The sequence below is a fragment of the Chiloscyllium plagiosum genome, unplaced genomic scaffold, assembly GCF_037043375.1.
Source record: "Chiloscyllium plagiosum isolate Xiang-an unplaced genomic scaffold, Cpla_swu_hap1 HiC_scaffold_22, whole genome shotgun sequence".
In the NCBI taxonomy this organism is placed as follows: Eukaryota; Metazoa; Chordata; class Chondrichthyes; order Orectolobiformes; family Hemiscylliidae; genus Chiloscyllium; species Chiloscyllium plagiosum.
In genome coordinates this window covers 6403332-6421236 of record NW_028270160.1, presented here as the reverse complement: position 1 = coordinate 6421236, position 17905 = coordinate 6403332, and the positions used below count along the sequence as shown (strand labels likewise).

The following is a 17905-nucleotide window of genomic DNA, read 5'->3' as shown; positions in this document are numbered from 1 at the left end:
GCGCTTCCCGGAGAGAGACTGAGACTGAGGAGCGAGACCGAAACCGAAACCGGGAGCAGGACCACAGCGGGAGAGAGAGAGAATAACCGGGACCGGGGAGCGATCAAGGTCGGAGAGACTGGAGAGTGAGTGAGTGAGTGAGTGAGAGAGAGAGAAACCGTCACCGGGGGCTGAGGGAGAGAGAAACCGAGACCGGCGAACGGGAGGGAGGGAGAGTGAGGGCCCGAGCGGCCGCCCGCCTGTGTGTATGTGTCGGGGTATGAGTGTCCGTGCGGTCCCAGAGGTCAGGGTGAGGGTCAGGGTCAGGGTCAGGGTGAGGGTGTCACCCCAGGGGCCCGCCTGTTGGTGAGGAGCCAGACCGGAGTTACCGTTACTCCTCCTCCACCCTCCCTTGACCCTCCCTTGACCCCCCCTCCTCCACCCTCCATTGACCCCCCCTCCTCCACCCTCCATTGACCCCCCCCTCCTCCACCCTCCATTGACCCCCCCTCCTCCACCCTCCATTGACCCCCCCCTCCTCCACCCTCCATTGACCCCCCCTCCTCCACCCTCCATTGACCCCCCCTCCTCCACCCTCCATTGACCCCCCCCTCCTCCACCCTCCATTGACCCCCCTCCTCCACCCTCCATTGACCCCCCCCTCCTCCACCCTCCATTGACCCCCCCCTCCTCCACCCTCCATTGACCCCCCCCTCCTCCACCCTCCATTGACCCCCCCTCCTCCACCCTCCATTGACCCCCCCTCCTCCACCCTCCATTGACCCCCCTCCTCCACCCTCCATTGACCCCCCCTCCTCCACCCTCCATTGACCCCCCCTCCTCCACCCTCCATTGACCCCCCTCCTCCACCCTCCATTGACCCCCCCTCCTCCACCCTCCATTGACCCCCCCTCCTCCACCCTCCATTGACCCCCCCTCCTCCACCCTCCATTGACCCCCCCTCCTCCACCCTCCATTGACCCCCCCTCCTCCACCCTCCATTGACCCCCCCTCCTCCACCCTCCATTGACCCCCCCTCCTCCACCCTCCATTGACCCCCCCTCCTCCACCCTCCATTGACCCCCCCTCCTCCACCCTCCATTGACCCCCCCTCCTCCACCCTCCATTGACCCCCCCTCCTCCACCCTCCATTGACCCCCCCTCCTCCACCCTCCATTGACCCCCCCTCCTCCACCCTCCATTGACCCCCCCTCCTCCACCCTCCATTGACCCCCCTCCTCCACCCTCCATTGACCCCCCCTCCTCCACCCTCCATTGACCCCCCCCTCCACCCTCCATTGACCCCCCCCCCCTCCACCCTCCATTGACCCCCCCCTCCACCCTCCATTGACCCCCCCCCTCCACCCTCCATTGACCCCCCCCTCCTCCACCCTCCATTGACCCCCCCCTCCTCCACCCTCCATTGACCCCCCCCTCCTCCACCCTCCATTGACCCCCCCCTCCTCCACCCTCCATTGACCCCCCCATCCTCCACCCTCCATTGACCCCCCCATCCTCCACCCTCCATTGACCCCCCCCTCCTCCACCCTCCATTGACCCCCCCCTCCTCCACCCTCCATTGACCCCCCCCTTCTCCACCCTCCATTGACCCCCCCCCCTCCTCCCTTCATTCCCCCCTCCGCTGTGACCGCAGTGTCCTGACACTGAGAGGATCTGCACACAGGCTGATGCCCAGTTAGTGAACTATCCCTCCACCACTCCTCCTCACTAACTAACTAACATTCAAGGTCACTGGTAATGCAGTGCCTTGTCTTGGTTGAGTATCGCGGCTGTGTATTTAATCTCAGTAATGGATTCATTTGTGCTCTTGGTTATTAACTTTTCCACGGAGCAAGGATGTGTGCATTGCATCATGTGAAGATGCCTGTTTCCTCTCGCATACCAGCAGTTTTGTACTTTGCGCTTAGGGACTAGCAATATTGAAATTATTTCCCGCTTATCTTGCTGGTGAACTTCCCCAAGGGATGTCTGTTTGCATTTCTCAAACGCCCTAATGGCATAACCGCTGTGTTGGCTGTGGTGCTTCTCTTTTCTGACTAAAACAAAGAAGTGTGGATGCTGAAGATCTGCTGAGTTCCTCTGGCAATTTCTGCTTTTTGTTTCTCCTCTGATGAACTCGACTGAAGAGCATGATCAAAGCACTAAAGTGAGTGATTCTTTGCTGGCTGTATTGTTCAAGCTAAATATCATGCAACACCAGGTTATAGATTTTTAACTTTGTACACCCCAGTCCAACACTGGCATCTCCAAATCATAGAACATAGAAAGGTACAGTTCAGAACAGGCCCTTGGCCCACGATGTTGTGCTGAGGTTTAATCCTAATGTAAAAGATAATAATGTAACCTATGCACCCCTCAACTCACTGCTCTCCATGTCCCTGTCCAGCAGTTGCTTAAATGTCCCTTAAATGGTTTGTTGAAGTTCCTCTGAAATTGCTTGAATGGATGTAAACTCCTGCTGTAATATCTCTGTATAAACCTGAAAATTTTAAGGTTCAACGACAAATATGCGGATTCTTGACTCCAGTACTCATCCCGGCCACCCAGTTTTAGGAAAGGTATTATTAGGCTGGACAGGGTTCGGAAGAGGTTTACCAGGAGGTTGCTGGGTGGGTATGGGAGTATTGAGTTATAAATATAGGCTGGGTCATTTTTCTACTGGAGCATAGAAGGTTGAGAGGTAAAGAAGTTTTTAAAACAATAAGGGGTATAGGTTGAGTTGCCTTTTCCCTAGGATGGGGAATTTCAAGACTAGGGACACGTTTTTTAAGGTGGGAGGAGAGAGAGATTTTAAAAAAGACACTGGCAAATTGTTTACATGGAATGTGGTTCACATGTGAATGAACTTTGTCTGGAAGTGGTGAATGTGGTTACAGTTGCATGTTTATAAGATGTTTGGATGGATACATAAATAGGAAAAGTTTGGAGGGATATGGGCCAGGAGCAGGTGGGTGGAACTAGTTCAGCTTGGAATTATGTTTGACATGGACAGGGTTTGATTGAAGTGTCTGTTTCAGTGCTGTATGACTCTATAACTGTATAAGAGATTTGAAATTCCATAGGATCCGTGAATAGTACCATTACAATTAGCTGTCACTACGAAGTAATGTTGTCTTGGTTTTTAAAAAGTTAATTTGACTAGGGCTATAAATAACAAATAGATACTTGTATAAAACAAAGAACTGTAGATGTTGGAGATCTGAAACAACAAACAGAAATTGCTGGAGAAACTCAGCAAATCTGGCAGATGTTGCCAGACCTGCTCATTTTATCCAGCAATTTCTGTTTTGTGTTTCAGAAAGATACTTGTTGATTACACGGTAGAATTAAGAGGATGATCCTACAAATAAATACTGATATGCGGCTGGCATTCACTAAAACATTTTTTGCTAATGCCTTTTGATGAATGTTAGTTGAGTGCATTCAAATAGTTTGCTTTTCATTTTCAGTATTTTGATAGCTACCAAAAGGAAGATCAGACAAGCAGGAGACTAGAAGAACATAGCAAGCCAGGCAGCATCAGGAGATGGGGAAGTCGACGTTTTGGCTATAACTCTTCTTCAGAAATGTTGACTTCTCGACCACCTGATGCTGCTGGCTTGTTGTATTTTTCCAGCCTCCTGTCTGTCTATTTCGGATTATATGTTAAGCTGGCAGGATATTTTGCTGAAATAGATTTAGTTTGTAGAGCCTCCAAAGAGTAGGTATGCTGAAATTAGCTGGTAGCACTGTTAACTTTATTTGGCAGGTAGTCAATTGGTATGAAAAGAGTACTCATGTTAGTGACACCTTTTATTTGGTCTTCAATATGTGTTTGAAGAATGCTGCAGGCATACTTGGCAGCATGTTTATTTGATTGTCTTATTTGATTTTGTACAATCATGTTTTTAATTTCCTGGTTAAACGTCAAAGGGTGTCAGTACAATAGCTTGGTTTTACAGGCGCTTAGAGATTGTACCTCAATTTGCTTTTTGAAGTGGGTCAGTGTTGGATTATGAATATTTTCTGTATTTGAGAGAAAATATTTACATTTCACTTTTACTGTAAACCTATATTATTTATGTTCCTCTTTTTCTACTGTTAAGAAATCTGGCTCTAAATAAATAGTTTGTACCCCAGTTTATTGTTTTCAGAAATATCTGAGACCATAAACTTATGACATATCCAATAGAGTAAATACAGTTTCTGTTTGGTTTCTTTCTTTATTCCGTTACTCAACAATTGGCCAGAGAAAAGGGCATTCCCTGCAATTGAAATTTCTTTTGTTGAATCTGCACTAACCACTCCAAGTAGGTCATGTCTCTGGATAACTGAAACATCACTTTTTTTATTTCTATATTCCTACCCCTGTGAGGTATAGGTCAATGTTCTCTCCGTGGTTTTAATGGCTCAGTAGCTTAGCATTTGAGCACGTAGACACGCAAATCTCTCGACTCTCCACATTAAGAAAGTATTTCCATTGGTCTTTATTTATATCCAAAATGAAAAAATTCACATTTTCCCATGCTGATCTTTAGCAATTTTCAGATAAAGCACTTAGCCTTTCTCTGACTCTTCATAACTAGCAGTTCCCAGTCCCACTCAGTTTGTTGCATTTCTACCTTTTAAGTCAGAAAGTTATGGGTTCAATTCCAACTCCTTGCGCACAAAAGTCTAGACAGATTTCTGTACTGCTGGAAATACTAACTTGAATGAATTTTTTGAAGAAGTGATGAAGAGGATTGATGAGGGCAGAGTGGTAGATGTGATCTACATGGAAGGCATTTGACAAGGTTCCTCATGGTAGACTGTTTAGCAAGGTTAGATCACAAGGAGAAAGAGCCATTTGGATACAGAACTGGCTTGAAGGTAGAAGATAGCGGGTGGTGTTAGAGGGTTGCTTTTCAGACTGGAGGCCTGTGACCAGCGGTGTGCCACAAGGCTTGGTGCTGGGACCACTGAATTTTGTCATTTATATAAATAATTCAGATTGGAACATAGGTATTGTTAGTAGGTTGGCAGATTACATCAAAATTGGACAGGTAGTGGACAGTGAAGAAGGTTACCTCAAAGTACAATGGAACCTTGATCAGATGGATCAATGGGCTGAGGACTGGCAGATGGAGTTTAATTTAGATAAATTTGAGGTGCTGCATTTTGGAAAGGCAGTTCAGGGCAGGACTTATTTTCTTAATGGTAAGATCCTGGGGAGTGTTGCTGAACAGAGACCTCGGAGTGTAGGTTCGTAGCTCCTTGAAAGTAGAGTCCAAGGTAGTGAAGGTGGTGTTTGGTATGCTTACCCTCATTGGTCAGTGCATTGAGTGTATGAGTTGGGAAGTCATGTTATGTCTGTACAGGACATTGGTTAGGCTACTGTTAGAATACTGTGTGTAATCTGCTTCAGGAAAGATGTTGTGAAACTTGAAAGGGTTCAGAAAAGACAAGGATGTCGCCAGGGTTGGAGGATTTGAGCTTTAGGGAGAGACTGAATAGACTGGAGTTGCCTTCCCTGGAACGTCGAAGCTGAGGGGTGACCTTGTCGAGGTTTAAAAAATCATGAGGAGCATGGATAGGGTGAATAGCCAAGGTCGTTTCCCTGAAGTGGGGGAGACTAAAACCACAGGGCATTGGTTTAATGTGAGAGGGGCAAGACTGAAAAGGGATCTAAGGGGCAACTTTTTCATGTAGAGTGGTGTGTGTACAGAATGAACTGCCAGAGGAAGTGGTGGAGGCTGGTACAATTACAACATTTAAAAGGCATCTGGATGGTTATATGAATAGGAAGGGTTTAGAAGGATGTGGGCCCAATGCTGGAAAATGGGACGAGATTAATGTAGGATATCTGGTCGGCATGGATGAGGTGGAGTAAAGGGTCTGTTTCCATGCTGTACATTTCTATGACCCAGTATGCTGGACATGAGTATTAACGTCTCGATCTGTGTGCAAGTACTTAGTGTGCTTTATTTATTATGTACATATGTGTTGATGCTAAAACATGGCATTTACATCAGAAATTGAAGGTTGTGGAATTTGACTAACTAACAGTGAAATTTTAAACGTACAGGGAATGGTGGAAAAGTTCAGCAGGTCTGGCAGCACGTGTGGAGAGAAATCAGAGTTAACGCTTTAGAGTTGACCCTGAGTTCTGAGGAAGGTTCACTTGACCTGAATTGTTAACTCTGTTTCTCTCTCCACAGATGCTGCCAGGCGTGTTGAGCTTTTCTAGCAATGTCTGTTTTTGTTTCTGATCGACAGTATCCACAGTTCTTTTGGTTTTTGTTCAGTGAAATTTTAAGAATTGAGATATCATATTTTATGACCTTTGCTGGAAAACACAAATTTTACTTGTGTTTAATAATGATAAAACACAAGTGGGTGGCACGGTGGCACAGTGGTTAGCACTGCTGCCTCACAGCGCCTGAGACCCGGGTTCAATTCCCGCCTCAGGCGACTGACTGTGTGGAGTTTGCACATTCTCCCCGTGTCTGCGTGGGTTTCCTCCGGGTGCTCCGGTTTCCTCCCACAATCCAAAGATGTGCAGGTTAGGTGAATTGGCCATGCTAAATTGCCCGTAGTGTTAAGCAATGGGTAAATGTAGGGGTATGGGTGGGTTCCGCTTCGGCGGGTCGGTGTGGACTTGTTGGGCCGAAGGGCCTGTTTCCACACTGTAATGTAATCTAAAAATCTAATCTAAAAATCCTCAAATTTTGAAGACTTTGTCCAAAATATTTTGCACTTCATTAGAATTATCTTTGCTTGTGACAGTTTTCCATTGACTTTTTTTTCAATTTTCTTTCCTCAGTAAAAAATGTCTGAAAAGTTGAGGTCTGATATTAATTTAAAGGAACCACGATGGGACCAAAGGACCTTCATGGGGCGAGCCCAGCACTTCTTTATGGTGACTGACCCTCGCAATGTTCTACTTTCCAGTGAAGCATTAGAGTCAGCGAGGACCATTGTGGAGAACTACAAGTAAGATTGTGGCACATAATATTGCATGGTGTCATGTTAATACCTTCCTTTATCAGTTTTTAAAAAAAAGTCTTTTTTTTAAGTAACAAAGAAGATTGATGAGGTCAGAGCAGTAGATGTGATCTATGTGGACTTTAGTAAGGTGTTCGACAAGGGAGACTGATTAGCAAGGTTAGATCTCATGGAATACAGGGAAAACTAGCCATTTGGATACCGAACTGGCTCAAAGCTAGAAGACAGGGTGGTGGTGGAGGGTTGTTTTTCAGACTGGAGGCCTGTGACCAGTGGAGTACCATAAGGATTGGATGCCGGGCCCTCTACTTTTTGTCATTTACATAAATGATTTGGATGCGAGCATAAGAGGTACAGTTAGTAAGTTTGCAGATGACACCCAAATTGGAGGTGTAGTGGACAGCGAAGAGGGTTACCTCAGATTACAACAGGATCTTGACCAGATGGACCAATGGGCTGAGAAGTGGCAGATGGAGTTTAATTCGGATAATTGTGAGTGCTGCATTTTGGGAAAGCAAATCTTAGCAGGACTTATACATTTAATAGTAAGGTCCTAGGAAGTGTTGCTGAACAAAGAGACCTTGGAGTGCAGGTTCATAGCTCCTTGAAAGTGGAGTCGCAGGTAGATAGGATAGTGAAGAAGGCGTTTGGTATGCTTTCCTTTATTGGTCAGAGTATTGAGTACAGGAGTTGGGAGGTCATGTTGCGGCTGTATAGGACATTGGTCAGGCCACTGTTGGAATATTGCGTGCAATTCTGGTCTCCTTCCTATGGGAAAGATGTTGTGAAACTTGAAAGTGTTCAAAAAGGATTTACAAGGATGTTGCCAGGGTTGGAGGATTTGAGCGAGAGGGAGAGGCTGAACAGGCTGGGCCTGTTTTCACCAGAGCATCAGAGGCTGAGGGGTGACCTTATAGAAGTTTACAAAATTGAGGGCATGGATAGGATAAATAGACAAAGTCTTTTCCCTGGGGTCGGGGAGTCTAGAACTAGAGGGCATAGGTTTAGGGTGAGAGGAGAAAGATATAAAAGAGACCTAAGGGGCAACGTTTTCACGCAGAGGGTGGTATGTGGGTGGAATGAGCTGTCAGAGGATATGGTGGAGGCTGGTACAATTGCAACATTTAAGAGGCATTTGGATGGGTATATGAATAGGAAGGGTTTGGAGGGATATGGGCCAGGTGCTGGCAGGTGGGACTAGATTGGGTTGGGATATCTGATCGGCATGGACAGGTTGGACCGAAGGGTCTGTTTCCATGCTGTACATCTCTATGACTATGACTCTAAATGCAATGGAATCCTAATTATTTTTCTGTTCTACTCAAGGATCTTTTATCCTTCTGTTTTGTTTTTTAGGCTCTATGTAGATTATTTTAGCAATCTGGATGGACTTATTTATAAAATGAACTTTTGCTGTTACTGTCTTTTCAAAAAAAATGTTGCAGCCCTTTTTATTTGTGCTTTACTGCCAATATCAAGTTGTCCTAAAACTGTTGTAATACTGTTAAATTGCAGAACAAAACACACTCTACTCCTCTTCGATCTGTGTGTGAATCACAGCTTCAGGTTGTCACTTAGCAATATTTTCCACTTGGGCACATCCATGTTCAGTTTAAGAGTATTCTGCCATATGGGGTAGCTTTTGCAGTATCAATCATTTGCCTACTAGCAATTGGCTCAACACTACTGAAGCTAATTTGGTGTCGGATACTTGTTATTGGACTTTAATCCTATCAGTTTGGGAAAAGAAAGACTCATAAACTCAGGTTTGTTCCATGTTGGAGAGCCTATCTCTTGGGTGATCTGAGGAAATCCCAAGCCCTAGTGCCAAACACCACATTTCCCCTTTTACCAGGGTGTTTGGAGTCCATTCGTGATTCACATTTGTGGTTTATGGAAGTAGTTGGCATTTAAATCATCAGTTGTCTCCATTCCTGTGATTTTGGTGTGATAGGTTTCTGAACCCTAAGTGTTTAAATCAGACCAAGTAAGAGCAAATCAAGTCAGAGGTTTCCAGTATGGAAACAGGCCTTTTGGCCCAACTTGTCCATGCCACCCAGTTTTCACAACTAACCAGTTTTCATTTGCCTGTGTTTGGTCTATATCCCTCCAACCTATCCCATCCGTGCAACTGCCCAAACGTTTCTTGAAGGACAAAATTATACTTTTCTCCACCGCTACTTTTGGCATTCTGTTTCAGACACTCACCACATTCTGTGTGAAAAAATTGCCTCTTACCCCTCTCACCTTAAACCTATCCCCTCTAGTTTTAGACACCCATATCATGGGGGAAAGCTTTTGGCTATCTATCTTATCTATGACTCTCATGATTTTATAGACCCCTATAGGTCACCCCGCAGTCTCCTCCACTCCAGGGGGAAGAATGTCCCATACTATTCAGCCTCTCATTAAAACTCAAACCATCCAGTCCACGTCATATTTTAGTAAATCATTTCTGTACTGTTTTCTAGTTTAATTATGTCCTTTTCTAAAGTAGGGTCAATTTATTTGGAGAATTAGGATGCTATTTCAGATAGATAAGGTAGATCCATTTGGATCTGATCCTGGCACACTTTTGGTGCAAGTAAGGCATCCTTTGGGAAAAGTAAGTAATTCTTTGGAAGAATTCAGGTGCTCTTTAGGTCTGTTAAAAGACAAGTTTATGTGTAGTGTATAACTAATTTGTATTGTCAAGTTGGAAATGTTCAAGATTTCAAATTAAATTCTCAAATATTTAAATCTCCAGGCCCTTTCATCTTTGGAAAGAAATTCTGGAGAATGTTGGAAATGGTTCCTTTGCTATTTCACTCTCTGTTGACATGAGCCTGTGAATTTCTGTTACTGAATTAGTGCTGCAATACGGATTTCACAAGGATCCATTATCATAGTGGGTTGCCTTTATTTTGCAGATAGAATCCAAATAATACCTGTATTTGTTAATCTTTGTGGGAATATGGGTTCTAATATTTAATATATTAAATTTTCATGAAATGTTTGTTTCAATAAGGCTTTATTGAGGTATTAAATGTAATCAATGAATGAGTATTTTTCATCAATATAATGAAGTCAGTATGCTTAAATAAAAACAAAATGCTGGAGTAGAGAGAGAAAAACAGTGTTTGAAGTCCAGTCTGATTCTTCTTTGGAATAGCGTTTGACAACAAAGTCAGGGTTAGACCTGAGAGAACGGAGTTCAACAACTTCAGAGGAAGAGAGGTTAGATTGGATGGTGGCAGTGGTAATGAAAAATTGAGGTGGCTGATGTCATTGCTGCCTGTCCTAGATGAAATGTTCAAAGACAGGTAAAAGGCCAGAGAGCGCAAACAGTGGAGGCCGTCTGTGAAAAGGTCCATGGAGTAGTGAGGGGACTCCTTCCCAAAGAAGTTGGCGCAGCGGCAGAGAAGATGGAAGAAGAGTTCACCATTGTGTCAGGCCTAAAATTCATTGAGGGGAGTGTGAAATGATAAGACTGAGTCCTTTGCTGAGCACATATTGTTCTGTGTCTGAGAGAGGAAGGTCAGAGGGTATGGTGAATACATGATGAAAAGTGGGATGAGGAAGAAATAGAGTCAGAGGGTGGAAGAAAGGATCTGGAGAGGTATCAGTACCAATGAGTGCTTGGAACTTGTATTCCGTAACAAGCTGCATCAGTATTCACCAAGGAGAAGGACATGGATGATGATGAGATTAGGGAGCAATATGTTGATATTTAGAAGGAGGTGGTATTGGGTGTGTCGAAAAACATGAAGGTAGGTAAGTCCCCAGGGCCTGATGAGATCTGTCTCAGAATACTGAGGGAGGTGATTGCTGGAATCTTTGCAGAGATCCTTGTATTCTCTTTCGTCACTGGTGAGGTGCCTGTAAACTGGAGAATAGTCAATGCTATTCCTTTAAGGAGGGAAACAGGAATAATCCAGGAAATTATAGGCCAGTGAACTTCAGTGCTTGAGAAATTATTGGAGTAGATTCTTAGAGACAGGATTTACTAATATTTGAAAAAGAATGAACTTATTAGGGACAGTCAACATGGCTATGAGCAGGGATGGTCCAGTCTCTGAAATTTGATTGAGTTTTTTAAGGAAGCGACAAAGATGGTTGAGGTTAGCGACGTGGGTGGTGTTTACATGGATGTTACTAAAGCATTTGACATAATCCCAATGGTAGGTTGTTCCAGAAAATTACTTCAAATGGAATTTACGGTGAGTTGGTAACCATAGCACTTGGAACAGTACAGCAAAGGAAAAATGTTGTGCTGAACATGACACCAAATTAAACTAATCATTTCTGCCTACCCTTGGTCCACATCCCTCCATTCCTTTCATATTCATGTGCTTGTTTAAAAGTCCCTTTAAATATCGCTATTGTGCCTGCCTCCACCACCACCCCGGCACCGTGTTCCAGACTCCTACCACTCTGTTTGTAAAAGAAAAACCTTGCCCCTCATATCTCCTTTGAACTTTCCCCCACTCACCTTAAATGTATGCCTTCTAGTATTAGACATTTTCAACTCTTGGATAAAGACTCTGATTGTCAACCCTATCTATGCACCTCATAATTATATAGACTTCTGTCAAGTGTCCTGAGTTTTTCTAGCCTCTCCTTATAGCTCATACCCTCTAATAAGATCATAAGACATAGGAGCAGAAATTAGGCTATTCAGGCCATTGAGTCTGCTCCATTATTCAATCATGGCGAATAAGTTTCTTAACTCCATTCTCCCACTTTCTCCCCATAACCCTTGATCCCCTTGATACTCAAGAACCTATCTATCTTGGACTTAAATGTACTCTATGACCTGATCTCCACAGCCTGCTCTGGCAATGAATTCAGCATATGTCAGGAAGGGAATCCTTGGGAGAGTAGAAAGGCAGTAGGAGTATAATTAATAGGAAAATCAGGAGGGCAAAAAGGGGACATGAGATAACTTTGGCAAATAGGATTAAGGAGAATCCAAAGAGATTTTACAAGTACATTAAGGACAAAACGGTAACTAGGGAGAGAATAGGGCCCCTCGAAGATCAGCAAGGTGACCTTTGTGTGGAGCTGCAGAAAATGGGGAGATATTAAATGAGTATTTTGCATCGGTATTTACTGTGGAAAAGGACATGGAAGATATAGAATGTAGGGAAATAGATGGTGACATCTTGAAACATGTCCATATTACAGAGGAAGTGCTGGATGTCTTGACATGCATAAAGGTGGATAAATCCCCAAGACCTGATCAGGTGTAACCTAGTACTCTGTGGGAAGCTAGGGAAGTGATTGCTGGGCCTCTTGCTGAAATATTTGTATCATTGATAGTCACAGGAGTGATACCAGAAGACTGGAGGTTGGCCAACGTGGTGCCACTGTTTAAGAAAGGTGATCAGGACAAGCCAGGGAACTATAGATCAGTGAGCCTGACGTCGGTGGTGGGCAAGTTGTTGGAGGGAATCCTGAGGGACAGGATGTACATGTATTTGGAAAGGCAAGGACTGATTAGGGATAGTCAACATGGCTTTGTGCATGGGAAATCATGTCTCTCAAACTTGATTGAGTTTTTTGAAGAAGTAACAAAGAGGATTGAGGGCAGAGTGGTGGATGTGATCTATATGGACTTCAGTAAGGCGTTCGACAAAGTTCCCCATGGGAGACTGGTTAGCAAGGTTAGATCTCTCAGATTACAGGGTGAACTAGCCATTTGGTTACAGAACTGGCTCAAAGGTAGAAGACAGAAGGTGGTGGTGGAGGGTTGTTTTTCAGATTGGAGGCCTGTGACCAGTGGAGTACCACAAGGATTGGTGCTGGGTCCTGTACTTTTCGTCATTTATATAATTTGATGCGAGCATAAGATGTATAGTTAGTAAGTTTGCAGATGACACCAAAATTGGAGGTGTAGTGGACAGTGAAAAAGGTTACCTCAGATTACAACAGGATCTTGATCAGATGGGCCAATGAGCTGAGAAGTGGCAGATGAATCTTAATTCAGATAAATGCAAGGTGCTGCATTTTGGGTGAGCAAATCTTAGCAGAACGTTTGCACTTAATGGAACGTCATAGGGAGTGTTGCCAAACAAAGAGACCTTGGAGTCCAGGTTCATAGCTCCTTGAAAATGGAGTTGCAGTTAGATAGGATAGTGAAGAAGGGCTTTGGTATGCTTTCCTTTATTGGTCAGAGTATTGAGTACAGGAGTTGGGAGGTCATATTGCTGCTGTACAAGACATTGGTTAGGCCACTGTTGGAATATTGCATGCAATTCTGGTCTCCTTCCTATCGGAAAGATGTTGTGAAACCTGAAAGGGCTCAGGAAAGATTTACAAGGATGTTGCCAGTGTTGGAGGATTTGATCTCGCTCTGTGCTCTGTGCTCTCGCCCTGCGCCCCCTGCCCTGCGCCCCCTGCCCCCTGCCCCCTGCCCCCCGCCCCCCGCTGTCAATTTAAAACTCTTCCTTGGGGGCTATCACAAACAACAGTGGTCCCAGCACAGACCCTGTGGGACACCACTGGTGATAGGTCTCCATTTTGAGAAGCTCCCTTCCACCACTACTGTCTCCTGTTGCCCAACCAGTTCTCTATCCATCTAGCTAGAACATCCTGGACCCAATGTGACAAATGTGAGGTGATGCATTTTGGAAGATGCAATTCAATAGCGATCTAAAATGGAAAGGTCCTGGGGAACATTGATGTACAGAGTGATCTGCCTATTCAGGTCCATTGTTCCCTGAAGGTGGTAACGCAAGTCAGTAGAGTGGTCAAGAAGGCATAACGCACTCTCGTCTTTGTCCATGCGTATTCAATGGAATTGTGATCACTATTCCCAAAGTAATCCCCTACTGAAACTCCAACCACTTGGCTGGGCTCATTTCCCAACACCAGGTCCAGTATGGCCCCTTCCTGAGTTGGACTAGATACTGCTGCTCTATAAAACCTTCCTGGATGCTCCTTACAAATTCTGCTCCATCCATTCCTCTAACACAACATTAATTCCAGTCAATATTGGGGAAATTAAAATCTCCTATCGCCATCACCCTTTCGCTCCTACATCTTTCTATGATCTTTCTGCATATTCTCCTTACAGATGCTGCCAGACCTGTTGAGATTTTCTAGCATTTTCTCTTTTGGGAATATAAATAATGGTTGCTCTAACACTTAAAGCTCTATGAAAAAGCCTATCAAATCACACTTGAATACAAACAAAACGTCAAAAATGTCCGCAGCTAGAAAATGGCCAAAATATGCAAGAAGTCTTAGATTAACAAGCTGGAAAGAAGCCTTCAATTATCCATGAAATTACAGCTGGAATTTGCCATCTTCCTCTTCAGTGAGTTGTGATAGTTTGACTCCTGAAGAGTTGCCTCTTCACTCAGTTCTTTCCCTGGTTGGTCTTCGCTGCTGTACATCTCTGGAACTAGCTTGTTAATATTCGCTCACCTAAGTGTAGCTGCACACTTCAAATGGAAAATCAGCGACAGCAATCAATATAGAGCCCTGAAGAAGGATCACTAGAGTCAGTGTTAACTGTGTTCCTCTCTCCACAGATGCTGCCAGACCTGTTAAGTGTCTCCAGCAATTTGTTTTTTTTTTCTTCTTCCACATGCTGAACTCCAAGCTAAAGCCCACCTTGCGTCCCCAGTGTGTATTAATTCTGTGATGGCTTATTTTTGTATTGCTTTGCACACAATTTCAGTGTTTTTGACTTTTCAGGCATGGCAAAGTCCAACCAGATCTGACTGAAGATGAGCTTTGGAAAGCGAAATACATCTATGATTCAGCTTTTCATCCAGATACAGGCGAAAAAATGATTCTGATTGGACGGATGTCTGCACAGGTTCCAATGAATATGACCATCACTGGTTGCATGCTGACATTTTACAGGCAAGCTGATATTATAATTTATCAAAGTATAAAATAAAAGTTAGTTTTTTTTTTAAATAAATATAAAACTGGATGCCAGTGTGTTTTCATAAGCAGTTTATAATTCACCGATTGAACATACATTAGCAACATAACAGCCCAATATTTAGTCAGGGATAATGGTCATGGAGTGAGCAGTTAGTCTGTAGTTTATTAACTATATGGCCCAGTGACATCATCAAAAATTAACTACCTGATGAAGGAGCAGGGCTCTGAAAGCTAGTGCTTCCAAATAAACCTGTTGGACTATAACCTGTTGTTGTGATTTTCAACTTTGTCCATCTCAGTCCAACACCAGCTCCTCCCCATCACATTCTATTGGCAGTTACAATGAAGTAGATGTAAATGGATCTAAAAGTTCTTGCATTTTTGATAGTGTTTCAAAGGGCACCTCACGATACCCCAAGTGGCTTACACCCGTACTATAGGTAAACTGGGCCACCAATTTGGATGGAACTAATGCCACTAACAGGAAGACAACCAACTTGTTAATAACTTTTGTAGTTTTGGATATTGGGTTCTGAGAGAATACTCCCATTTTTCTTCAATTAATACCATGAAATCTGTTACATAGAAACATAGAAAAATACAGCGCAGTACAGGCCCTTTGGCCCTCGATGTTGCGCCGATCCAAGCCCACCTAACCTACACTAGCCCACTCTCCTCATATGCCTATCCAATGCCCGTTTAAATGCCCATAAAGAGGGAGAGTCCACCACTGCTACTGGCAGGGCATTCCATGAACTCACGACTCGCTGAGTAAAGAATCTACCCCTAACATCTGTCCTATACCTACCACCCCTTAATTTAAAGCTATGCCCCCTCGTAATAGCTGACTCCATACGTGGAAAAAGGTTCTCATGGTCAACCCTATCTAAACCCCTAATCATCTTGTACACCTCTATCAAGTCACCCCTAAACCTTCTTTTCTCCAATGAAAGCAGCCCCAAGTGCCTCAGCCTTTCCTCATACGATCTTCCTACCATACAAGGCAACATCCTAGTAAACCTCCTCTGCACCCGTTCCAGTGCCTCCACATCCTTCCTATAGTATGGCGACCAAAACTGCACACGCTACTCCAGATGCGGCCGCACCAGAGTCTTATACAACTGCAACATGACCTCAGGACTCCGGAACCCAATAAAAGCCAGTACGCCATATGCCTTCTTCACAGCACTATCTACCTGGGTGGCAACTTTCAAAGATCTGTGTACATGGACACCAAGATCCCTCTGCTCATCCACACTACCAAGTATCCGACCATTAGCCCAGTACCCATCTTATTGTTACTCTTACCAAAGTGAATCACTTCACACTTACCGACATTGAACTTTCTGCCCAGCTCTGCAGCTTATCTATATCCTGCTGTAACCTGCCACATCCTTCCTCACTGTCAACAACTCCACCGACTTTCGTATCATCCGCAAACTTGCTCACCCAACCTTCTAGCCCCGCCTCCAGGTCATTTATAAAAATGACAAACAGCAATGGTCCCAAAACAGATCCTTGCGGAACACCGCTAGTAACTGCACTCCAAGATGAACCTTTACCATCAACTACTACCCTCTGTCTTCTTCCAGCCAGCCAATTCCTAATCCAAACCTCCAACTCACCCTCAATGCCATACCTCCGTATTTTTTGCAGTAGCCTACCATGGGGAACCTTATCAAATGCCTTACTAAAATCCATATACACCACATCTACCGTTTTACCCTCGTCCATCTCTTGTCACCTTCTCAAAGAATTCAATAAGGTTTGTGAGGCACGACCTGCCCTTCACAAAACCATGCTGACTATCTTTGATCACATTATTCCTATTCAGATGTTCATAAACCCTATCCCTTACAATTCTCTCTAAGACTTTGCCCACAACAGAAGTGAGACTCACCGGCCTATAGTTACTAGGGTTATCCCTACTCTCCTTCTTGAACAAGGGAACCACATTTGCTATCCTCCAGTCTTCTGGCACTATTCCTGTAGACAACGAGGACATAAAAATCAAGGCCAATGGCTCTGCAATCTCCTCCCTTGCTTCCCAGAGAATCCTAGGATAAATGCCATCAGGCCCAGGGGACTTATCTATTTTCACTCTTTCCAAAATTTCCAACACCTCTTCCCTACATACCTCAAAGCCATCCATTCTAATTAATTGTGACTCAGTATTCACATCGGCAACAATGTCCTGTTCCTGAGTGAATACTGACGGCTACCTTATAACTCTCAATCGCCCCAATTGAACCTTCATGCCTCATCTCTACATAGGCCGCCCTCTTCCCTTTAACAAGGGATTCCAATTCCTTATTAAACCACGGCTCCCTCACACGACCCTTTCCTCCCTGCCTGACAGGTACATACTTATCAAGGACACTCAATAGTTGCTCCTTGAACAAGCTCCACATATCAATTGTGCCCTTCCCTTGAAGCCTACTTTTCCAAGCCACGCATCCTAAGTCGTGCCTCACCACATCATAATTTCCCTGCCCTCAGCTATAACTCTTGCCCTGCAGTGCACACTTATCCCTCTCCATCACTAGAGTAAAAGTCACCGAATTGTGGTCCCTGTCCCCAAAGTGTTCACCTACCTCCAATTCTAACACCTGGCCTGGTTTGTTACCCAGAACCAAATCCAGTATGGCCTCACCTCTTGTTGGTCTGTTTACATATTGTCAGGAAACCCTCCTGCACACATTGGACAAACACCGACCCATCTAACGAGCCTGAGCTATAGTTTTCCCAGTCAATATCTGGAAAGTTAAAGTCCCCCATAACAACCACCCTATTACTTTCACTCTTCTCCTGAATCAACCTCGCAATCCTTTCTTTTATGTCTCTAGGGCTATTAGGAGGCCTGTAGAAAACTCCTAACAGGGTGACCTCTATTCCTAACCTCAGCCCAAACTACCTCAGATGGCGAGTCTCCATCCGTCGTCCTTTCCACCGCTGTAATACTATCTTTGACAAGCAATGCCACACCTCCCCCTCTTTTACCCCCACCTCTGACCCTACTAAAACATTTAAACCCTGGAACCTGCAACAGCCAATCCTGTCC

The 17905-nt window shown here is 44.5% G+C and overlaps 1 protein-coding gene across 1 annotated transcript in view; it reads left to right on the top strand.

Moving 5' to 3' along the window:
* The window catches only part of sfxn3 (sideroflexin 3), a 59612-nt gene continuing 41707 nt past the window's right edge, over positions 1–17905 (top strand). The window contains exons 1-3 of the mRNA XM_043713081.2: positions 1–129; positions 6782–6951; positions 14647–14817. Coding sequence (XP_043569016.1) covers positions 6788–6951; positions 14647–14817 — 335 coding nt within the window. The 5' untranslated portion in view covers positions 1–129; positions 6782–6787. The remainder of the gene's footprint in view (positions 130–6781; positions 6952–14646; positions 14818–17905) is intronic.